Genomic DNA, 22,969 nt, shown 5'->3' on the forward strand with positions numbered 1-22,969 from the left:
TCAAGCCCTGCAATAAGGTGTAGGACCAAAACCGCCCGTCGATTTTGTCGACATACTCCGCACTTAGATTCAGAATGATAGGAAGCTACCGTTTTCTACAAGATTTCTGTCAAGTGACCTACGAGGTATCCCAAGACGCCTCTCTTCACTATGAGCTCTATTTACATATGTCAAGGAGTGAATAAGACATGCGCTGGCTTCTCGCTAACGGGTGGTTTGACTGAATCAAATATCACGTATATCCATGGGTATCTTACGAATGTGCTCCCTCATCCCTATGCCTCACTAGATCTACAAGCCAGAGCCAGCCGAAAATCACTGGCAGCAATGCCAGCAGCACCCACCAGGCCTCAAGCGTAACTTGCGTCCGCAGCCACTTTGCCCAACGACTTCTGAGCTGTGGACGATGAGAACATGTATTCGTCCCGAACACCAGACATCCCAGCCCGGGCCGCGACTCGCATTCCATATGCTCTCGACGTCGCTGCATGAGTAGCCTACAAAGAGGATTAGTCGCGAAAACCTTGAGTGTTGAGAGTGGTACATCCATACCTGACGCTTCCCCGGCAGAATTTCAGGTCACTACCTAGGTCACATCGCCGATCATTGGGACACTCGAGATGCAGGCTTCGTCGCTCCATAAGCCAATCCACCTTGAGTATGATGCCGGTGTCGACCATGGTGTAAAAGTAGCGGCACGTGTGCTTGAGCGAGAGAGCATCGGGATACGTGAGCTCTTTACTGATCAGGAGATGGATCTCGGCCGGCAGAACGTCTAGCCCAGGAGGCGGGTCCGTCGCGCCGGAGAGCCCTTCGGCGTTGGTGGGGCACCTGATGGGCTTCTGGACAGCCATCTAAGGCAAAGGTGCGAGCCGACAGACGTAGATGTGCGTGGCTACAATATCGGATGAGTGATGGGATCAGGCGAATTGGTCGACGATTGGCGGCAATGCCTCGAGCCGGATCGCCTGCATGAATGCGCCCGATGCTGTTCATTTAGTATTTCGATGCTGCCTTGCGCCTCATCCTCCAACTCCGGTGGGGACCCGGATTGTGGGTTTCAGCTGGCTGTGCATTGCAGGTGGGCAGGCATCCAAATAACTAACTGGCTAGCAGTGTCCCAAACACGACTGGCAACTCGACTACGGAAGCCCGACATGTCTATAGGTGGAAGCCTCATTCGGAACATTCACTTCCTTCGATTACTTGCTGTGGACCAAGAGAAACAGGGAGTTCGCATCATAGTTCGTCAGCTGGGAAAATAGAGCCTGGACATGAACACCGTGGTACAGGACAGGGCCTGTGGGTGCGGTTCGGGTTGGCAGTTGGGGTACTGGCGGTGCTGCTGTGTACTACATACCGTACAGTGCCTCATCTAATCTGACCACATCCGCGCCAAGGCTACGGCATAAATCCAACGTGACCCTACTATGGTATCTGTATCCTACTTACACAAAGGTCTGACGACCCGCCGCGCTGGGCGCGCGGGAGTGGTCGAATTGGTGCTGCGGAAGTATTTCAACAAGGCAGCAGCAGATCAATGTAAGTTATTGAGAACAGCGGCGTGGACAACCTGGAAGCTGCCTATGGTTTAGGCCGGCCACGTGATAGCGCGACCAAGTTCCAAGGTCAGGGCTCCCGCTGACTCGACGACGCGCTCAGGCGGGCTGGACTTGGTGCAGCTTTAGGCACATACCACAGTGCGATGCGACTATATGGACATCGTCATTGAGGAAACACTTCTACCCTGACCCGCCAACTTTCGCATCGTAGAGGTTCTTGATTTTCCTTTCTTTATTTCCCCGACGGAATGATTTACTCGACTACCCTTGATGGCGGCCCCGATTCTCGCCACTGACCGCCCTAAGGCCCCGGAGAGCGACTACGGGTCCGATTTCTCAGTCGAGGAAGAGCGCCTGGTTCTTGACCTACTGGAAAGGCTCCAGGGCGTCCCAGCAGCCTCGGCCTCATCGCCAGACAGCCAGCTCGACTCGGCGTCCCAGGCTGACTTGGACGCAGCCATTGCAGCCAACCTCTTTGTCTTGCCTCCCGTGACTGGACGTGACCCTGAACATGTATGTGAGATCAGCAATCGCGTCGGCTTCGGCGCGCACCTCCCAGTGCTTAGCCAGGCCAAAGCCCTTGCTGGCCCACCGCTCAATTCGACAAGCAGAGTACCTGAGAATGTCACTCCCGTTACATCATCATTGCCGCTGGATGGCATCCGGTACCCGGATTGTAAGTACCTGACTTGGACACCCATCCGGGGCTCGATCATGTCTGATTGACCAAAGCGTCTAGTAAGCCGTGCATTATCGGACTCGCAGCCCGAGTCCGCAGCCAAGAAGACCCAGGCTTTGCTCCAGAGTGCACAGCCAAAGGGGGACACCAGATCGCCCATTGAGCGTTTCCGTTCTTTCCCCAAGAAGCCGCTCACCGTCACCGACATTTCGTCTGGAGCTTGGTGTGAGCTTCAGTACTGGTATACCCTGTCGCTTCTCCCTGGCGGACGGAAGACGAGGACGGCCGCTATGCGTGGAGGGACCAGGGTGCACCAGAAACTGGAAGATGAAGTCCACACTACCATACAAGTCAACGTCACGTCGAAAGAAGAGGCGTTCGCCTTGCGCCTGTGGAACTTCATCCAGGGCCTGCGGACCTTGCGAGATACCGGTCTCACGCGCGAGCTGGAGGTCTGGGGCGTCGTTGAAGAGCAAGTCATCAACGGTGTAATTGACGAGTTGAGCTTCACGAGCCCAAACGCTGGGTTTGAGGAAGAACTCAGCCACAGCCCGTCATCTAACGGTGATGCGGCCCACTCTGCTGAGAAGCAGTCCCCCATCACAAATTACTTCAACCCCCACCACCGAAGAGTGTACTTGACCGATATCAAGACACGCGGCAGTACCAGGTTACCTTCTGGGGCGGCCTTGAGACCGTCCAGGGTACAGCTCTTCTTGTACCATCGGATGCTAGGCGAGATGGCCGCTGGCCGATTAGACTTCGCGACAATCGTTGCCCGGTATGGACTCCAACCGGAAGCCCGGTTCTCGGACGTTTTCATGGCTCAGATTGGTAGTCTTTACGATGAGGTTTTCAACGATGCGTGCCCCGACGAGGCAGCTGTGTCCACAATTCCGATGGATATTGACGCGGGTGTTACCGACTCGAATACTGCCCCAAGCTCAGGCGCAAAACGGTCGCTCCCTCTTGACCTGATCAGATATCGGTCAATTCAACACATTATACCACTTGTGCAAGCGGAGCTTCATGAAACCTTTCCGCTGGGTAACGAAAGCATTGGCGATCTAGTGGCCGTGGTATATCGCCACAGAGATGATGGCCGGATTATTGGCAATCACACATTCCCCACAGACCCCGAAGCGCTGAGCAATTATCTGAAGCTCGATCTTGCCTGGTGGCTTGGAAAGAGAAATCCGGATGGTGTATCGATTGAGGAGGCCTACAAATGTCGCATCTGCGAGTTCGCCGAAAGGTGTGACTGGCGGCAAGAGAGAGACGACGAGATTGTCCGGAGATCCAAGAAGCAGATGAGCAACATGACCACATCGTGAGCCTCGTACTGGTCTGCTATTCGATAACGGGCTCCTGGAGGTCGCTTGCCGTTGCGCACGCTTTCATGGAACCGATCATTGGCCACCCTTGGCAGGAGGCATGTATCGAACAAGGGACGAATTCTAGAAGCATTAGTCAGGTACAGGGTCATCAGTCACAACCCCAGTTCTACATATGGGCGGTGAAGCTATTGTGGGAAGCCGGTGTGGGTATTTGGCCACCCATGGGCTCGGGGTTGCAATTCCAGGGTCCCATTTCACGTAGTCAACCCATCAACTCGGCTTTCAGGGGAATTTGCCATCATATATGCTCTGTCAATACCCTCTCGCTACCCGCCATACGCCCAACAAGAGTGAGACCTGCTTGCCAAGGTCTGACACCTCAGTGTTCCAGTGTCCAAGATACCGTTTATGCGTGAAGAGATCAAAGTCTAGCAGATAAGCATGTTTTCGAGTTACGAGTCAGTGCAACAAGCAAACGAGCAGGCAGGGTGTCAGATTCAGGACCGCGCGGCGGTGACAGGGCCAGTAGGCTGGGTCAGGCCCACGTTTCACCCAAGTTAGCGGACCGTGCCTCCCTGGCTCGCTGGCTTTTTAGCCCCTTGTCAGTCTGGAGACAAGCGACTGCATCCCCGTTCCCTGCCCATGCATCAGAGCATCGCGTTGCCGTTCGGGCGCCGGCACCAAACGGCGGGGCATTTCAGCACATTGTTCTTTTCGTGGACGTTCCTTTCCAGTGGCATGGTCGTGGCCGTCGTCATCTCAGACCTGCGACGGCGGTTTCGCAGTCTCTCATACAGCTTGGCCTTGTGCTCAGCATTCACCACTAGTTCCCTAGCCGATGCAGCGAGCCCAGCGCAGGCGACTGGAAGGCCGATCTCATTGACTAAGCCCCGTTTTTACATAAGGGTCCCATGTCTACAGCGTGAGCGTAAGACACTGAATGGACGCGGTGATCGTTGCTCGCCCTACAAGCGTCCGATTTTCGACATGTTTAATATGCCTGCATTGCACTGCAGATGAAGGCTCATCGAGCACGCACCGACAAGGCGAGGCCGACGAGCACCACGAATCTCCTGGGTGGCGACGTGCATGCGCAAATTTGTCGAGTGCGACGGAAGAAAGTGGTGCCTGCAGCAGCGTTCCCAAGCAACCGGGTACAGCCAAGCATACTCACCACCGGGATGTCCTCATGCGACCTCTTTAGCTCCGTTGTGATTTGGCAGGACCCTCACCGGGGAAAGGCAAGGACCCTTCCAGCCTCACCCCTGTCCACACATGCTCTCGATACTGGGAACCTTTGGGGGGAGACTAATGATCAACAGCAAGGGCAGCAGTTCCCGATGCGGTTATGGGTTGGTCCACTGCGATCCCCCGTCTCCACCTTGGTGCCCATGGACCTCATTCTGTATCGTCAACTTGATGGGGCGAGTCAGTCTATTTCGTTCGGTGCGGGCACTAGAGCTATATCGGTCGTATCGTCACCGCTTAGCGGGCATCCCTTGAAGCCTCGAAGCCCTCAGTTCTCGATTCTCCAACGGGCAGCGAAACTATCCGGCGCTTTTATCTAGCCTGCTTCCTCGCTTCTCTCCCATGTTGGATGTTGGTTCCAAGCAAAACACGTCGCCACGCCGGAGTTCTTCTTCTCATGGGATGATCTTGCTCTGATAGGAATTTTATTTGTCGCCAAAATCTGGATTTTCTACAACTGATCCCTCCCTTTGCCTTTATTGCTCGGTCTGACATGGAAGCCTATCTGTAACCATAGTGTTACCTCTCTTGTTACCGGCCCAGTCTGCGCAAGCGGTTCAGATGTCGCACTCCTCTAGGGCCGCCGACCCAATGCGGTCCAAAGGTAGCAACGTAGAGTTTCGAAGGATGAGCACGCCTCTCATATCTACCAACTACAACTACATGGACACAGCCTTATCTCCGCCAAGGGTCTTCTCGCCACCGCCGACCCCTCGAAGTCCCCCTCCCCGACCAGACAGGTTATCACTCCGCCTGAGAAGCAACTCTGGGATGAAGTTACACACCAATGAAGCAGCGCTCAGCCAGTACATCGACTACCAGAGCAATGGCCAGTACTCTGTGTACAAGGCCAACGGATACGCAGGTTCGACCGTGGAGCTTGGACAACCTAACATCGGTAGTGTGCTCTCACCCCGGGATGCGCCGGCAAGCTCCCGGCAAACTGTGGCTTGGACAACATCTGGCATGACTTCTTCCTTGCCATTTCTGGATTTTCTTGGGAAGGACGCATTCCAAATGGCGATAGAGAACCCCTCTGTTATCCGTCATTTCATCAGATACTGCGAACACCAAGGGTGCGAGGAAAATGTGGATTTCCTAATGAAGGTTTGTGACACGCCTTGAGCTTCTTATCAACATTTGCACTAATCCAAGTTCTGTGTAGATCAGAGAGTATAACTCCGCGTTGAATGACATGACCTCTGTCTTAACGAGTATATCAACAACGTATACCGCAATCGGCGCGTCCATACCGTTGAACCTCCCCCCGATGGTCTCGAGACCTCTAAATGCAGACATCAAGCGCATTGCGCACTCTATAATACCTAGTCTCGAATCGGTATTTTTTGAGTCCAAATCACATATTGAGAATGAGCTCGCTCAGGATGTCTTTCCCGGATTCGTTAAAAGCCAGTTGGTGAACTGCACCTCGGCGGCTCTCGCCAGTGAAGCGCTTGGCAACTCTTCTCAATGGCAGTACCCAGGACTTGGAACATGTTTTAGCATGACAGACGCTTCGGACTCCAAGAACCCGATTGTTATGGCTTCGGATGACTTCGAGTCCCTGACTGGATATCCCTTGGCAGAGATCATTGGCCAAAACAGCGGATTTCTCCAAGGACCGTTCACTGATCCGGAAGCTATTCGGCGAATACAGGTGGCTATGAGGAACCGACGGGAGTGTGTAGAACTTATTCTGAATCACCACAAGAACGGAGAGCCATTCTGGAACCTTCTGTGTCTTCTACCACTCAAGGACGCGCAGGGCATGGTTCAATATTGGCTTGGGGCGCAAGTAAACGTATCCGACTGTATGGGAAGTCGGAAAGACCTTTTGAGAGTCCTAAACGGCGGCCAACCCTTGGAGACCGACTCAATCGACGGCTCAACCGTCTTGAGTGATCCATCCTCTGGACGAGATACACCAAATAATGGGCGATCTCGTAAGGGCAGCATGGCGCATAGCCGACGAGAATCCAAAGCCTTCGGCACGTCACGGAATCGGTTGTTCCCTACATTTCGCAAGTCACCGCCGCCATGTCCCCCTTCGCCGCCACCGGGGTCTGATGTCGGCGATGCTGTATCGGTCACCGGCTCAAAGAAATCAAAAACCTCTCAGTATTCCTCACAGAGGTTTCAGCCACGACCGAAAGCGCAGATATCCATCACCGCCTACTCACACTACATGGTCCTCCGCTGCGTCAACGGAGGTGGAGCAACGAATCAGAGATTGCCAACGCCAAGTGTTCGGAAGAAGCACAGCACGAAGCTGATGGTGGCCTTCTATTCCGATGCTGTCTCCGAGCTCCTTTCGGTCCGGTCCGACATATCCCAAGCGGATGTGTTCCATGTCCTAGGTGAGAAGGCGAACTCGCCATCGGTAACCAAAGCCTTCAAATCCTCGGTCCGCGAGGGCATAGACGACGGCGAGTCCGTCAGTCTCGAACTGCTACTAGAGAGGGGTCGGAAGCGGAGAGCGAGCGCCGTAAGCAACAGCACACGGCCGACGTCTTACGAACTGGACGTGACCCAGAACGACGAACGTTCCGATCGCAAATCGGCAAAGCTGTCAAAGCATGAAAAGCTCTGGAGTCACTGGACTCCGATGAAAGATGGTAATGGTAATGTGGATTGGGTTGTTTTGATTATTAGTCCGGGAGCATAGATATCGACTGCATTTACTGGGCGTTAAGCGGATACTGGGGAACATGCATGGCACACGGGATGGGACTACGACGTAATGGGTTGTCTCGAAACACGGCGGAGCGATTGATTCAATGATACCATAATGCTTTTTATACACCCTGTGTAAAGTTATGCTTTAGCGATATACTCTACCTGCAAAGTCACCTCACCAAATACTCCTCTCATTCTTTCAAAAACCAAGCACTTGGCAGCATGACTTAAGTTGGTACTCAGCGGGCATGAGGCCGCGACCATGGCTGTTCTAGCTGTACCGCGCCAACTCTCCGAAGAAGCCTGATACGACTGGCACATTGGCGAGGACTAGAAAAACGAAGAATCTCAGGTATGATGTTGTGCCTATGGGTGCCTCGTACATTCTGATTTGTTGCGAGTATATTGATCTCCAGCGTGCGCGGTGTCGTTGAAGCTCAATTCCCAAGCAGAAAGGTGTCGAAGCACTAAAAGACCCACCATGTCATCAATCTACTTCTAGTATTCTAATGGCTTAGTTGAACCTCCTCCAGAGTGTACGGAGCAGCGATTTGACTACTTCGAACTTGACAGTTCATCAGATGAGTGCTACTTATACCGATGGCTGAGACGAGGGACCACGTTGGTAAATTCATCCCTTGATGGCCGACAGGTAGATGTCCCAGAGGGCTGCGGGCCGTGGCTAGAGAAAGCTCTTTCCTTCTACAAAAGCGGCGCTCGAAACTGCAGATCATGCAGCATGTTGCCGACGGGTGCGGAATTCAATAAGCGAGAACGTTTTGCTTTATCAATTGCCATCGCGCGCAAGTGCAGAGCATGTTGGCGTTTGGCGTCTCAGTACTTGACCCTGGTCGGTACTAAGCTCGCGTACCAAGATGAAAGCACCCCGCGCAACGTCGGCGCGCGTGCCTCGGCATGCTTACAGGCTGTGAATTGATGATCCATGGCCCTTTTCCTCCTCCCGCCGCCGTCTACATGATATCCAGTGTTAACCTCAGTGACGAATGAATAGAACCCGCCCGAAACGCACCGCCAACCAACAACCCGGCTGTTTTCTTTGTTTCAATATCATAATTCACCCTTACCTTATTTGCCTTCACCTTAATATCGAAAGATGGCCCCAGATTTCAAAACACCACCACCTCCGACCTCAGTCGTGACAATTGAGTTTCCCGAAAAGCATGTACTTCTCGTTACCATAAATCGCGAGCGTGCGATGAATGCCATTCCCATGGCCGGCCACTGGGAGGGTGAGGCGTTGTGGAGGTGGTTCGACAACGAGCCAAGCTTGCGAGTTGCGGTCGTGACTGGCAAGGGCCAGAAGTCCTTCTCAGCTGGTGCAGACCTCATCGAGCAGAATGACCGCAAGAAGTCGGCCAACGCCAAAGTCCCGCAACACATGCCTCCCGGGGGCTTCCTGGGACTTAGTCGACGCCGCGGGCTGAAGCCAGTCATCGCGGCCGTGAATGGATTCGCCCTTGGAGGAGGCTTTGAAATCGCGCTCAACTGGTGGGTTCATCTTCCCGTCTCTGATGGGTTTACGATGGCTCTCGACTAACAGTGTGGCAGTGATCTGGTCCTGGCTTCGCCAACCGCGAAATTTGGCCTGACCGAGGTGAAACGGGGTTTATATGCGGCTGCGGGAGGCTTACCCCGAGTTGTCAAGACATTTGGGATGCAACTGGCTGCAGAGATCGCCTTGACGGGACGTATGCTTACCGCGCAAGAGCTCCAGCAGTACGGGTTCCTACGGGTATCGGAATCCCAAGAATCGGTCGTGGGAGATGGTCTGAAACTCGCCAAGGAGATCGCCTCGCAATCGCCCGACGCCGTCATCGTCAGCCGAGCTGGGCTTCGCGACGCTTGGGAGAATGCGAGTGTCGAGAGATCTGCCCAGCTGACCGAGGAACGGTGGTCTCAGAAGTTGTTTGAAGGAGAGAACTTTCGCATCGGGGTGGAGGCATTTACAAACAAGAAGCAACCCGCCTGGGTGCCGTCCAAGTTGTAGTTAAATGAAAGGTATATGAATGTATGCTAAAAAAAAATTGGAATACATATCCGCGATATACCAAGCGTCAGACGTTCCCACCATTGGATCGTATCTGCATGGTTATCTCTGTCGTGATTGCCAAGCTGCTTTCTGGCCTGGAAAGTCTATATTCCAGGAAACACTCATGACACTTATTGCGCTATCAAAACGCTTTGATGGATCCGTAAGCTCAAGTTGTCGAGACCTAATACTGACCCAGCTATTCGTACGGCGATCCGGACCTTGACCCTTCCACTCCACCGTATGATAAAGCAACTGCCTGTCCTACCTGTCACTTTTTCACATTGAAATATGGCGTTTATTATCAGAAATACTTTAAAGTCTTAGTAACACTTGAATGTGGTTGTTGGAGATTCTCCAGTGTACTTAACTACCTAGTTGAGAGGGGCTGTGGTGGGTTTGCTTGCTTAATTAAGCGGGGCCGATCACTAACAGCAGCATACCCCTTGCCTCGGCAAGTGTTCGTCACAGCGCACCTCTCACCACCCCGCTCTACACTAAGAATCGGGAACAAATAACGTAAGTATTCATGCGCACATGTGAATTTGAAGTCAACGTAGGGTCTGTGATATTCACAGGGTGTCAATTTCAGTGGCCTCCCAACGAACGATTGCCATGGAAGATCGTACGCCAATAATTGTGGGCGTCGGAGACGTGCGACACAGGTCATTGAGGACCGACGAGGCAATCGAACCTGCGGAGTTGATGCTGGTTGCGTACAGAGACGCCGTTCACGATATCGGGAGCCAAATATCGGAAAACGAGTTCTCTACGCATGTCGATAGCATATACGTCGTACCGCCTTGGACATGGCCTTATGAAGACCTCCCAGCCCATCTTTCGGGGAAGTTGCGAGGCAATGTCAACCAGCGCCACCTTCGTCTAGGCATTCACGGTGGTCACCAGCCGGCCGCCTTGTGTGACGAGGCTGCCAGGCGGATTGCAGCAGGGGAATCCAACGTGGCCGTTGTCACCGGCGGCGAAGCTCTTGCATCCCGTGAGTCTCTAGGAGGCCCAGCCATCACGGCCCTCGCCGTCATATTGGAGCATACCAAGTTCTAATCCCGGGAGTTTAGTGGCCGCATGCCAAAAGGCCAAGGAAATGCCTCCACGGGGCTGGACCAAACCAGATCCACAAGCGAAACCCATCAGTCCCGGCGACAGATCGCGATTGGGTCACAACGCTGGCGGACTGCACTCCGTTGGACTCCCTATTCATGTCTATGCAATGTACGAAAATGGCTTCCGAAGGCAACAGGGGCAGACCCACCGACAGAATATGGAAGAGTCGGCTACGCTATACGCTGATTTTGACCGGATAGCATGCGAGGAGGCAGAATATAGTTGGAGGTTTGGTGAGACCCCGAAGGACGCCAATGCTATCGGCACGGTGACGGAGAGGAACAGGATGATCTGCTCCCCATACCCACTGCTGATGAATGCATTCAACACCGTCAACCTAGCCGCCACGTGCATCGTCACTTCAGTTGGGTACGCTCGAAAACTGGGCATACCTGATGATAAGTGGACTTATATCCTGGGTGGAGCAGGTACCGCAGATAGCGCCAATTGTGAGTCTCACGTTGAATGTCAATTACGAAAAGTAATGTACAGATGCTTACTTGCCTCTCTCCCTTCTTCAGTCTGGGAAAGACCAAACTACTACTCTAGCCCAGCATTAAGCCAATCTATTGACGCGGCCTTAGAGGTGTCAGGGTTGTCGAAAGACGACGTCGAGTGCTATGACTTCTATTCGTACGTCACACCGAAGAGCGTTCTCATCTGTCTTGTTTAGAAGCTGACGTTGGGATGAAGCTGCTTCCCTATCGTGCCGAAACTGGCATGTAATCACCTAGACCTGGACGTCTTGCACCCTCCGAAAAGAATATCTCTGCTTGGAGGGTTGACTTCATTTGGCGGCGCAGGAAACAACTATTCCATGCACGTAAGTGAAACCTCCTCAACGTCATTTCGATGTGATACAGAACAATAATTTTAGGCTATCACCGAAATGACCCGGCAGATCCGAAAGGGGGCCTTCCGTAATGGTTTGGTACTCGCGAATGGCGGCATCTTGACGTATCAGCATGTAATTTGCCTGTCCTCGCAGCGGCCGCAACACAGATATCCGAAAGATCTCCCACTGCCGGCCCAAGGTCAAAATACTGGAGCCCCTGACTTCATTGAAGTAGCCGAGGGTCCTGCAACCATTGAAACATATACAGTAGAATTTGCTCGAGGAAGCAAACCGTTCTTGGGACATATTGTCGGAAGGACTCCGGAAGGTCGTCGGTTCGTCTCGAACCATGGCGATGAGCAGACCCTCCGTACTTTGGTGAATGCGGATATCGAGCCCATCGGTCTTCAAGGTGTATGCCGGAAGGGGAAGGACGGCAGAAATCTATTTTATCTTGGAACCGGTGCCAAGCTATGACATAGCTTACAGTAGATATACTTTGCCATAATAATCACATCAAGAGGCAGTCAGAGAACGCAAGAACCTCAATTCAAGATGATCCTCATTCAGGTTTAGTGAAGTAGGGGAGAAGTAAACCATTCTCTAAACTAATGAGCAGGTCTGGCTAGGCCCTGTTTGGTGACGGCTTTTAATCTAGCGGCCCGATACCAGCCACCTGGACCACTTGACAGGTGTGACGTGGCCGTCAGCAAGGGCATCCATCATGTGGGCGCTTTATCGCCAGGTTCAGCTCCAGACTTTGTTCCTCATACGAGGATGGGAGCGCAACAGGGATTGCCCCAGAGATCAAGACCTCCCAATCGTCGCATGAACGAGGAACTCAGTACGATAGGGAAATGAGGCTCCTCAATGCAACCACAAGACAACTTGAGGAGTTTGTGGCTGACATCCCACCATATGCTATTCTATCGCACACTTGGGGTGAGCGAGAAGTTACATTCGCAGACTTATCGTCACCTCCCACCACTACCACCACCACGGCTTCTGTACCCCTAAACGACAAGGTTGAAAATACTTGTGAACTTGCTCTACAGCACGGCCTATCCCATGTGTGGATCGACAGCTGCTGCATCGATAAATCGAGCAGCGCAGAGCTGACGGAAGCCATCAACTCGATGTGGAATTGGTATCAGCTCTCGGTCGTCTGCTACGCATTCCTAGACGACTTTGGCCCGAACGATTCAACTTTTGCTTCCTGCAAATGGTTTACTCGAGGCTGGACCTTGCAAGAATTGCTGGCGCCAAAGCAGGTTGAGTTCTACGACAGGTCATGGAACTTCAGAGGAACACGAGACGATCTACTTTCTCCTCTCTCAAGCCTCACTCGCATTCCGAACCCAGTACTTCAAGGACGAATGCCCTTGTCAGAATGCTCTGTGGCGTCTAGGATGTCGTGGGCAGCTGGGAGGAAGACGACCAGGATTGAGGATGCCGCGTACAGCCTCCTTGGTATATTCAATGTGCATATGCCGGCCATTTACGGCGAGGGTATCAACGCATTCCGTCGCCTGCAAGAATAAATCGTGAAGCGCAGTAACGACTTGACCCTATTTGCTTGGCAACCGTCTCTAGCTGATATTGAAGGGAAGTATGGCTCGCGAGGTCTGCTGGCTGGGTCTCCTGATGGTTTCTTGAAAACCTCTGGAGTACGGCCATTTTTCGATGACTTCTCGACAAGATTTGCCATTACCAACCAGGGCTTGTGGATTTCTGGAGATGCACCGATCAAGTTAATCACGTACAGGGGCGATGGACCGAATTCATCAAGGTACGCCATATACTTGGGCATGGACTCAGCCGCTCAGGCTGTGGGTATCTATCTCCGCAAGATCGGCCCCAGACTTTTCTATCGTGATGTCGATCTTTCTATGGCCGGGGTAGGGGTTGGAGATGACGCTATAGTTGACAACTTGGATATCCCTGATTATCATATCCTCATCGATCCGGTGATGCACCCAACCCGACTGGCCATTCCCTTCCGAGATGGTGCACTGCATGTGCCATCCAGCCAATACTTCACCATATGCGATGCCATACCGACCGAGTTGTGGGATCACATGGGTAACATATTTCTGAAACCAAAGCCATACCAGTGGTGTCAGCACATTACTGTGCTTGGCGTCGCAGTCCAGTTCAGGCTGGGAGGCGTCACTGTTCCAATGGTGGTGCTATGCGATTGCCGTATTAGGCGACAGGTCAAGTTGCTCTCTGGAGACAAAATCCACGTTTTTGCAGCGTCGTTATTCGGTGGGCGCAATAGGAGAACGTCTGTTGAGTGGAGGGAGTTGGAAATCGAGGCGCCAGATCTCATGGAAATGGGGAACACCGCTGAAGTCACCGTCAAGGATAGAACCTTCAACGTCGAGGCTCATCTGATTGAAGTTGAGCCAATCTCCATTATCAAGATGCTAAACCTCCGTTTTAATGTGGAGGAGACAGAAACACCAATTATGTGGTGAAATTGGCCACCGCATTGTTAGCGCCGATTGTGCGAACAAGAAATGGCGATTGTGTTTGTCACGGTAGAAGTTCACTTGGCGGTGAATACTTTCAGCGGAACAATCGCATTTCCGGTCAACGTTGGCAGGCACATTGAATCAATTGCAGCATTTAGTTTGCGTTATTGATATCTCTCTTACCGGTGTGCAATGTTAAACGTCCGACTACTCTTGAACTCGCTTCCGGTCAAGGAGCCTTCTATAGTACTTTCACACTTTCCTCATTTGGCATTCTCATGGCGGCCAATTTCCGTTACCATCACACATCCAAGATGGAACCGCATCCAGATACAGTCGATCAACTCTTCGATCTGCTTCCTGATCCCCAGATTCACTTGGATCTTGGCGAGAGGGAAGAGCTCCCGCAGAAGTACTGTGATGGAATGTACACCTTCTTCGCCTCACTTACGCATCACAATTGGCCAGACGGTGATCTCAACCATCTTCGAGATCATGTCAAATGGCAGTCTGCGAACAGCATCATGGACTTGCAGATGTTCTGTTCACAACTGGCACGGTGTGGACTAACGCGGCCCCTGTCGATTGACGCGGGTGCCAAGAAGGAGCGACAGCTTGCATATTGGGCCTGGATCGCCAAAGGCAGAAGAGATGAGGAATGTCCATTGAAAGCGGCCACAAGACTCTCCGGAAACTACGAGGCCGAAGAGCCTGTTCAACATAACCTGCTACCTGAAGGCAGTGTAGTTCCGGCACTTTGTGCGGCATGTGGTAGCCCCGATGCTACAAAAAAGTGCAAGGGCTGTCTGATAAAGCATGGTGATCATATTACAGCTGCTACTGTATACTGCAACGCAGCCTGCCAAACATTACATTGGAAGACACACAAGGCGGCTTGCAAAATTCGAAAACAGATGTATCACGCCACGTATCTGCTTGCTGAGATTTACCGACAGCAGCTCCGAAGCACAAACATTGTGAACTCCGTCAGCGTATCAGAGGAGAACGGCATCATCACCATAGAAGAATGTGACCCAAAGCTAGACTTTCGAGGCAAAACATTCTTCCAGCCAGTCCCGAATAGCTCCAATCTATCCGATACACATCTTGAAGCCGTTTTAACATTTGGGTGGTGTCATAATCTGGTTCATGAAGTTGATCCTCTCCTCGACCTTCTGATCAAACGTGAGTCCTTTCGGTCTTGAACAAACGGAATGACGCTAATTAGAATGCTACAGCGCTTTGCAAAACATTGGAGGAAGTCACAGTTGTTCCCAAGAATGCCCACACCACAGTCTGTCGCCTGGAACATATGGGTATTTACCGATACAATGGGATGTGGCTACACAAGGTCATTCGAGCAACTCTAAAATCCGGAGATCAAATCGCTGTCGATCTGACTGGAGCCCAATATGGATGGTGCGAGGTTGCAACCCCCTGGGAGGCATATTGCAAGCACCGAGTTCACAGTGTTACCCAAAGTATCACGTTCGACGTCGGCGCTCCTAGTCTAACCCCCGACATGTTCCGTCATCGAATGGAGTACCTGGTGACTGAGGCCCGGAGAAATCTAGCCTTGCACGTGACCCAATTTTTGATTGCATGGATGGCTTCGAAGAACATGGCCACGGTGCGAGGGTTACTCAAAATGACAACTAGGGAATTTGAAGTTGCGTCAGAAGAGGTTGTGTCTCACGCGAAGGATATTTTTGAAGAGCTGCGCAAAGCATACCTCCAAGATCCACAGTACCGGCACTGAGTTTCCGTACTGAGATCCCTGAGTTCATTTCGAATGCCAAGTTTTGACAAAGGCTGGTGGAGGGAATGAATTGTTTCGGTACCACTGCTAGTCAGACTTCAACCGAAATAGAATACAATGGACCAATTCATGGCCGAGCCATCGTGAGTGATGTTCAAGGTAAAATGTATGCACATAAGTCAACTGCGAGATCGAGAGAAGCACTGGATTCACCATGAACACAATGTCAAGTCATTCAACGAATGGTCTAAGACGTCTGCACATACGACCTCAAATTTTGGCCTTGTCCTCAATACGCCTGTACAAATCCTTACCAGGGCCCCTCTTGACAAGATTCAGCATCTCCTTGCCCATCCAGGCCTCCTTGCTCTTAGCATAACCCTTTTCAAGGTCGACCATCTTATCCCCCTGAACCAGTATTCCCATGCCGTTAGATTTGGGCCCGCCATTAATCAGGTAGCCCACTGCCAAAGCCACACTCTCAACACGGTTAACTGTTAGCCCCGATCTGATCAAGTGGGCGGCGTTCTCCTCGGCTGTCATCCCAACCTCATCAAGAGAGCCCAGCATGGGTGTCGCTGTCACTGCGGGTGCTACGACTGAAATCGCGACATTAACCTTTGGGGTTTCCGCTTTGAGCGAGCGCATGAGACCCACGAGACCTATTTGACAATATAGATCAGTCATCTAATAAAACAAGTCCGCCATCGGCGGGTGCATGTGTGGCAATGCACCGATCTCGCGCATTCTACTGACCGTGCTTCGCTGAGTTATAGAAAGGGGCGCCCGGATTGCCGAGATAGCCCGCAAAGCTACTCGTCAAGATGATGCTCCCACCTTTCTCATTCTGCCTCAAGTAGTGTATGCCCAGTTTGACCGTGTCCGCATTGGCCGTGAAGTCCAAGTCCATGACGCTGCGGTCCGGCTCTTTCAGTTTATTGTCCCCATCGAAAACGTCCGAGAAGAACTGGTCCCCTCGCTCATTGATTCCAACGTTCGCAAATACAACGTCAATGCGCCCGAACTTCTGAGCCGCCGCCTCGAAGCCCGCGCGCTGTGCTGGCCAGGACGTCGCGTCGCATTGATGGAAAAACACACGCTCTGATGCAAGCGACGCCGGCTGCTCTGCGCGGTCTAGGATGGCAACACGATTAGACGGGGATAGCCCCAGGAGAAACTCGGCTGTGGCAAGGCCGATTCCTGAAGACCCGCCCGTGATGAGTGTCACTTTGTCCCTGACATTGATTAGTGCGGATGCGTCGACGGTGAAAGCTTCCGTCATTTTGACACCGGTTCTGGACATTCGCGGCTATTGTTATTACAGGAGTTTGGCGGTATGGAGACCGCAAGGTTCAAACCTTGACATAAGTAGCGAACGCTGCTTAGATGCCACAATACCAATTTACCTAGGCTATTGCAACCCCAATTGAGGGGCGGTTCGCAGTTTGCAGGGATCGTCCAGTGCGGGGAGAAGCAGCCGCACGAATCCAGGACGTCTATTGTGACAGACGCCGAAAGTATGTTCTTATCCGGATAGGTTCCTGAGGATGAAACCCGACTTTGCGCTCCAATCAGCAGTCCGTTGAGCTCGTGTTGGCCGAATGACTCGGACTTCAGGTATTGGTAAATTATTCTTTAGAAAACACTATCGATGTGTGTTGTAGTTATTATACTCTACAGCCTGTGGCTGGACTACCACTGTTCCCCCCCACCTTTTAACTCCGTAAATTGTAGTGCGCCCGAAAGGTGAGCCCCTGTATTGAGAAACTCGACGCGCCAGCTACCAACCCAGAATGTTGAAAAGCGTTCTTCGCGGGTCGCCGTTCGTTTCCACCATCAGCTGCCTTCTCTGCGCCTCCTCGACCTCAGGGGTGTTCTGTTGCGCAAATATCTTGTTGTATGTGCTTTTGCTGGTACTGAGCTGTGATCGGACATATGTAGCAACGGCAGCGACTATCAAGGGCATGGTGTTAGTGGGGAAGATTCCTAGAGTCGGAACTGGGGTGCCTGGATGGGCTTACCTGCACCTATAGCAGCTAGAGTTGGCAGTGACCTAGGAATGCCGAGTCAGCTTCAGTCTAAACTATAGCTTTGACGTGCATGATTGCAGGCTTTACCTTGACAATGGTCCTGCAGCTCTCCGTACGTTGGGAACCCCGGCCGATTGAAATCCGGGCATCTGGGGGTGTGGAGCCGTCATGGTTGGTTTGGGTGGCTTGAACTTCTGGCAGAGGCTGATCTGATGCGATGTAACACGATGATGCTGTCTTTGCACTGAAACAATTGACTGGAGGTATGATTTATTGTGACTGCGATACAGAGCTGCATGCTTTCGTCTGAAGGTTTTCCATGGCGAAATATAAAGCCATGATTGTTGTTGTTGGTCATGTCTGTTGCGCGCGGTGTAAGCCGATGGTGGTGTGATATTCCCAGAGCAGCCACAGGCAGTGATGGAATTGTGGGCTGACCGACAGTCCTGTGGAGCCCCCTGAACCAGGTCCTTGGCTCTCGCGACAGCCCGTCCCCGGCGATTTTAGACGGGGGAAAGGACCTAGGGAAGCCCAGGGAATCCTTCTAGGCTGATCCCTTTTTTCTGTGGCCTGACTTCAGCTCCTGCGCTCGGCGGTCCATTCTCGTTGCATCGGCCCAGAATGAGGCTCAGTCCCAACTGCAAACCCGACTTTGACTAATCTCAGCAGGAACGCGCCTTATTTCGGCTCGGGACCCAACGAATAGTGGCATCACAATGCCTGAAAGGTCAATCTCGTGACCGTGACGGAACCGAGGATTCTTACCATTGAACTGACACCGACCGGGACAATGTTAAGCCAAGTGGTCTGACCTAATCAATGTCGGAAATTCTCGACCAGCTGTCGCAACGCACCTGATTCGACAGTCATTTTGTAAATTGCATGTAAAAAGCTTTGGTCCATCTTGGAGAGTAAGGGTTCTCATCTCATTGGATCTGACATCTGGTCCAACCGGCGACGTGTCAGAGCCACCTCCGCTCATGGGGTACACGAGACTGAAAAGACGTTTATACAGACTCGGATTATTACGCCACCGATGTGTCTTACTTTGAACGTCAATCAGAATGAGACAATTCTGCGCCATTCCGGAGATTTCAGCAGCAGACCAGCCCAACACCTGCATAATCGTCGATCGCAAACTTCTTGACTCATCATTATATTTACACCTTGCTCTCTATGTAAACTTCAGGTCGTTCTAAGTATCATGCCCCTAGGTTCCTTCATAGACTCCAAGACCAACGGCTGCCACAGGCTTCAGAGCCATCCTTTGTTCGGCAACCCCATTAGCCGCCTACAAGCACTGCGAATAGTAGTCATTCGAATATGTACAAGTCGATCCCGAGGCGCACACCGTGCAACCAGAGAATCCCGACCCACCGCACTGGCCATACTTCGCAGTTGTACAAGAGGTACTTGTGGGAGCGGGCGCCGCGGTTGTCTTGGTGGTGCTCGTTGGGGACGGCTCTCCCGAGCATGCGTTCGAGTTGGTCTGAGTGAGCAGCCCAAGCTTCCACGGGAGTGCATTGTACTCGCCCGAAGCTGTGGGACTTAGACCTTGAAACAAGTATTGCAAGTTGCAGGGGCTGATAGTCATGGTCTGATCGGGGTTTGTGCGGATCATCTCGCCGTGGCTGATGCTCTTTGTCCAGGCTGTGCCAGAGAATGCAACGTTGTTAGCCCTTGCGAATGGGTTACTCTCGGAGGCTGCCAGCTGATTCCATGTCCCAGTGAGGCTTGTCGACGTCCACGAACGGAAGTACCGGTTCCCGTCGCTTCCAATAGCCTCAACGATCAGAAGGTATGTTCCGTCCCCGAGGGCATAGATGTTAGAGGCCTCAAACAGATCGTTTTTGGTTGAGTCGTAGGACTTGGCGATCACGGTATTTGACATACCGCTGGGAAAATTGGACAACGAGGTTGAAGAACGGTAGAGATGGCCATTATCATCGGAGGAGAAGAGGTAGCAGTTGGAGCTGTCGCAGATTGTCCACATGTCAACCCAATATCCGTTGCCGATGTTGTCCGAGATAATCTTTGGGGTGCCGCTGTAGAAATTCGTTGGGGCAGTCCATCCAGCTGGGTTGCCAATGTCCGTATTGGTCGAATATGCTGCATTTCCATTTTGATAGACGAGATACCAGAGTTTCTTTGGTGCAAAGTAGAAGACCTGAGGGGCCGCGCGGTAACCCGAGCCAATCTTGGACTCGGTATCAAGATAGTGAAACGTCGAAGACTGGGCTTTGCTGAAGTCAGTGAAGTTGATGTACATCAGGTTATACCCGGAAGCCTGCGCAGTGCTTGCGAAGACATGGTAGGTCCCGTCGAGGTAGACGATCGACGGATCTTTGATCCCAGCCAAACCCTTGCCGTCACTCTTGACACTAAGGTAGGGCTGCGAGCCGCTCCATTTGAAGCTCGACGTTATACTGGAGGCTGCAGCAAGGCCATGAGCCGAAAGCAACAGTAACCGGCATAGGAGCATATTGACAGGTTGGCCTATTGGCAGATGACTGATTCCAGATCCGGGTTTGACAACTGTTGAACTGTATCCGGGCTTGACTTAAATAGTGTTTTGTTTCCAATAGGGGGTGTGATCAGCAGTAAGCTTGCAACCTTAAGCTAGCCATCACATTACCTTCTTTGGGTCCAGCCCAAAGCGCCTACAAGCCTAAGGCGGGCGCTGGGGTTCCGATGCAACAGTCAAAATCGTGACCATTTTTCCGCCCGTCCATCCAAGTACTATTCGAGATCTCGCTAATCTCCCAGTTTGGTCTCAATACGACCTTGACCCATACATTGGCCTCACTGGCATCTCCCGGCGCTCCAGGTTCCGCAATTTTCCCCAGGATTGCCCGCCCGGCGAAAAGTGGAACCACAAATCGGAGATTCAACACTCTGGAACTCGCGCGATAGCTATGGCTGGAATAGGAAAGAGATCCTTCCCCATGGTTAGCCTCCTCTTAGTCTCCTGCAACGCGGGTCATGGCAGTCCCAGATCCATGGAATGCAGGAGTTCTCTACATATATAGAGCACATAGGAACAGTATTCACAATCCGGAGCAGGGCCAAACTTAGCGAGAGACCTTGCAGCTAGCGGCAACCACTATTGCCAGTCTCCTCAATATGTCTATCTTGACAATCGCTCTCCTTGTGAGCTCTCTTATTGGAGCAAACGCCCAAGGGGCATTATATTCACAATGTAAGTTGAAGACACAATTAGATACCCCGTAAAGAATCACCGGTGCTGATAGGAGAAAAGGCGGTGGAGCCGGATGGACTGGCACTACGAGCTGTGTCTCTGGAGCGTGTTGCACGTATTCCAATGACTACTACTCACAGTGTCTGCCGTGTGCTCAAAGTGATACAAGGGCTGTCACCACAGCCACCACTCCAAACACATTGACTACAGTCCGAAGCGCGACCTCTGCAGTAGCTAGCGCCACAGGATCATTCAATAACCCGGTGCTATGGGAAGACCTGGCAGACCTGGACGTTTTTCGAGTCGATGATGTATTTTACTATTCGGCATCGACCATGCACTACTCACCAGGGGCGCCTATCCTTCGATCATATGATTTGGTTAACTGGGAGTATATCGGCCACTCAGTTCCGTCTCTGAGCTGGTCGTCGAAATACGATCTTACCAGCAACCAGCGGGCGTATGTCAAAGGCATTTGGGCTTCTACCATGAGGTACCGCGCAAAAGACAATAAGTGGTATTGGATTGGGTGCATCGAATTCGGCACGACCTATGTCTACACCGCGTCGTCCGTAACCGGCCCTTGGACCTTGACAGCAACTCTCAACACATGCTTCTACGACGCTGGGCTCCTGATCGACGACGACGGCACAATGTATGTTGCGTATGGCAATACCAAGCTTTCGGTTGCTCAGTTGAGCTCCGATGGCAAGAGTATCGTCAAAACGCAGCAGATCTATGACAGCACCAACAGCCAGGGTACCCTCGAGGGCAGCCGCATGTACAAGCGCAATGGACAATACTATATTTTGGTGACTCACCCAGCAAACCAAGAATGGGTTTTGAAAGCCTCGAGTCCCTTCGGGTCCTACTCTATCAAGGTCCTAGCCAATAGTATCTCTCCACCGGTGTCTGGTGGTGGTAACCCTCACCAAGGTGGCCTCATCGATACCTCTAGCGGCAATTGGTACTATATGGCATTCGAGGACGCGTATCCCGGCGGCCGGATTCCAGTTCTGGCTCCCGTCACTTGGGGCTCAGATGGCTTCCCGACGTTGACTACCTCCGGCGGAGGCTGGGGCAAGAGCTATCCCATGCCATTAGCAAGTCACCCTGTCACGTCGACCATTGGTACTGACTCATTCTCTGGTACCGCCCTTGGACCCGCCTGGGAGTGGAACCACAACCCAGATACCTCAAAATTCTCGGTAAACAATGGACTTACACTCAAAACGGCGACGGTGACAAATGATTTGTACCAAGCTCGCAACACTTTGACACATCGTATCCGGGGACCAATCTCCACCGCGACTATCAAACTCGACACTACAAATATGGCAGCAGGCGATCGTGCTGGGCTAGCCCTATTCCGTGACCAATCAGGTTGGATCGGTGTGAAGAACGATGGAGGTACTCTGACAGTCGCCATGACTAATAACATTCTCATGAATACGGACTGGACTACCAAAAATACCGGGTCGACGGTTGCAAGTGCGGGAGTTTCCAAGGGAACCATTTATCTGCGGGGGACAGTGAACATTAACCCAGGATCTGGGCGAACTGGATCTTTTAGCTATAGCACTGATGGAACAACCTTCAAGAGCCTTGGGTCGTCGATAACCCTGAACAACGACTGGCAGTTCTTCATGGGATACCGATGGGGCATCTTCAACGTGAGTTCGCTAAATCTATAACGCTCGTATTGATGACCATTACTAACACTAATGAAAAGTACGCTACATCTGCCCTGGGTGGCTCTGTCCAGGTTGCTTCTTTCACCCAGACTGTCTCTTAATTGCTACACGTGTAGATTGCTACACGTGTAGAATATGAGCAACAGAAGGTTTTATATGAGACATAGCTTGAAAGATATAGTTGAACATATGTCTCTACGATGATTTCCCCTCACATTTAAGCCCTTGCTACTGGACTTATTTGAAGCTAGTGATGAAGCAATGATCCTAATGCAGCCTGTAGTCACCCGATGGTCGATTA

At 52.0% G+C, this 22,969-nt stretch overlaps 10 protein-coding genes across 10 annotated transcripts; 6 read left to right on the top strand and 4 right to left on the bottom strand.

Annotated features, from left to right (window-relative positions):
- Positions 1 to 350: 350 nt before the first annotated feature.
- On the bottom strand, positions 351 to 854 carry JN550_002426 (uncharacterized protein; the record flags this gene model as incomplete). The annotated part of the gene is made up of 2 exons (XM_049313720.1): positions 351 to 497; positions 654 to 854. The coding sequence occupies 2 exons, from the start codon at positions 852 to 854 to the stop codon at positions 351 to 353; spliced, it is 348 nt and encodes a 115-aa protein (XP_049175717.1).
- A 978-nt stretch (positions 855 to 1,832) lies between these two features.
- Positions 1,833 to 3,575, top strand: JN550_002427 (uncharacterized protein; the record flags this gene model as incomplete). The annotated part of the gene is made up of 2 exons (XM_049313721.1): positions 1,833 to 2,238; positions 2,302 to 3,575. The coding sequence occupies 2 exons, from the start codon at positions 1,833 to 1,835 to the stop codon at positions 3,573 to 3,575; spliced, it is 1,680 nt and encodes a 559-aa protein (XP_049175718.1).
- A 1,812-nt stretch (positions 3,576 to 5,387) lies between these two features.
- Positions 5,388 to 7,491, top strand: JN550_002428 (uncharacterized protein; the record flags this gene model as incomplete). The annotated part of the gene is made up of 2 exons (XM_049313722.1): positions 5,388 to 5,933; positions 5,992 to 7,491. The coding sequence occupies 2 exons, from the start codon at positions 5,388 to 5,390 to the stop codon at positions 7,489 to 7,491; spliced, it is 2,046 nt and encodes a 681-aa protein (XP_049175719.1).
- Positions 7,492 to 8,616: 1,125 nt separating this feature from the next.
- JN550_002429 (uncharacterized protein) lies at positions 8,617 to 9,510 on the top strand (the record flags this gene model as incomplete). Its single annotated transcript, XM_049313724.1, has 2 exons — positions 8,617 to 9,011; positions 9,072 to 9,510. The coding sequence occupies 2 exons, from the start codon at positions 8,617 to 8,619 to the stop codon at positions 9,508 to 9,510; spliced, it is 834 nt and encodes a 277-aa protein (XP_049175720.1).
- Positions 9,511 to 10,167: 657 nt separating this feature from the next.
- JN550_002430 (uncharacterized protein) lies at positions 10,168 to 13,989 on the top strand (the record flags this gene model as incomplete). The annotated part of the gene is made up of 8 exons (XM_049313725.1): positions 10,168 to 10,549; positions 10,629 to 11,123; positions 11,196 to 11,307; positions 11,368 to 11,497; positions 11,552 to 11,921; positions 12,129 to 12,201; positions 12,255 to 13,033; positions 13,103 to 13,989. 8 exons carry the CDS (start codon positions 10,168 to 10,170, stop codon positions 13,987 to 13,989), a joined length of 3,228 nt encoding a protein of 1,075 aa, XP_049175721.1.
- Positions 13,990 to 14,300: 311 nt separating this feature from the next.
- JN550_002431 (uncharacterized protein) lies at positions 14,301 to 15,745 on the top strand (the record flags this gene model as incomplete). Its single annotated transcript, XM_049313726.1, has 2 exons — positions 14,301 to 15,171; positions 15,225 to 15,745. The coding sequence occupies 2 exons, from the start codon at positions 14,301 to 14,303 to the stop codon at positions 15,743 to 15,745; spliced, it is 1,392 nt and encodes a 463-aa protein (XP_049175722.1).
- Positions 15,746 to 16,015: 270 nt separating this feature from the next.
- Positions 16,016 to 17,027, bottom strand: JN550_002432 (uncharacterized protein; the record flags this gene model as incomplete). Its single annotated transcript, XM_049313727.1, has 2 exons — positions 16,016 to 16,407; positions 16,502 to 17,027. The coding sequence occupies 2 exons, from the start codon at positions 17,025 to 17,027 to the stop codon at positions 16,016 to 16,018; spliced, it is 918 nt and encodes a 305-aa protein (XP_049175723.1).
- Positions 17,028 to 17,525: 498 nt separating this feature from the next.
- On the bottom strand, positions 17,526 to 17,945 carry JN550_002433 (uncharacterized protein; the record flags this gene model as incomplete). The annotated part of the gene is made up of 3 exons (XM_049313728.1): positions 17,526 to 17,698; positions 17,767 to 17,798; positions 17,863 to 17,945. The coding sequence occupies 3 exons, from the start codon at positions 17,943 to 17,945 to the stop codon at positions 17,526 to 17,528; spliced, it is 288 nt and encodes a 95-aa protein (XP_049175724.1).
- Positions 17,946 to 19,066: 1,121 nt separating this feature from the next.
- JN550_002434 (uncharacterized protein) lies at positions 19,067 to 20,257 on the bottom strand (the record flags this gene model as incomplete). The annotated part of the gene is made up of 1 exon (XM_049313729.1): positions 19,067 to 20,257. The coding sequence occupies one exon, from the start codon at positions 20,255 to 20,257 to the stop codon at positions 19,067 to 19,069; it is 1,191 nt and encodes a 396-aa protein (XP_049175725.1).
- A 641-nt stretch (positions 20,258 to 20,898) lies between these two features.
- JN550_002435 (uncharacterized protein) lies at positions 20,899 to 22,769 on the top strand (the record flags this gene model as incomplete). Its single annotated transcript, XM_049313730.1, has 3 exons — positions 20,899 to 20,974; positions 21,035 to 22,647; positions 22,707 to 22,769. The coding sequence occupies 3 exons, from the start codon at positions 20,899 to 20,901 to the stop codon at positions 22,767 to 22,769; spliced, it is 1,752 nt and encodes a 583-aa protein (XP_049175726.1).
- Between the last annotated feature and the right edge of the window lie 200 nt (positions 22,770 to 22,969).

This window comes from Neoarthrinium moseri (assembly GCF_022829205.1).
Source record: "Neoarthrinium moseri strain CBS 164.80 chromosome Unknown scaffold5_Wmoseri_CBS_16480, whole genome shotgun sequence".
NCBI classification, from domain to species: Eukaryota; Fungi; Ascomycota; class Sordariomycetes; order Amphisphaeriales; family Apiosporaceae; genus Neoarthrinium; species Neoarthrinium moseri.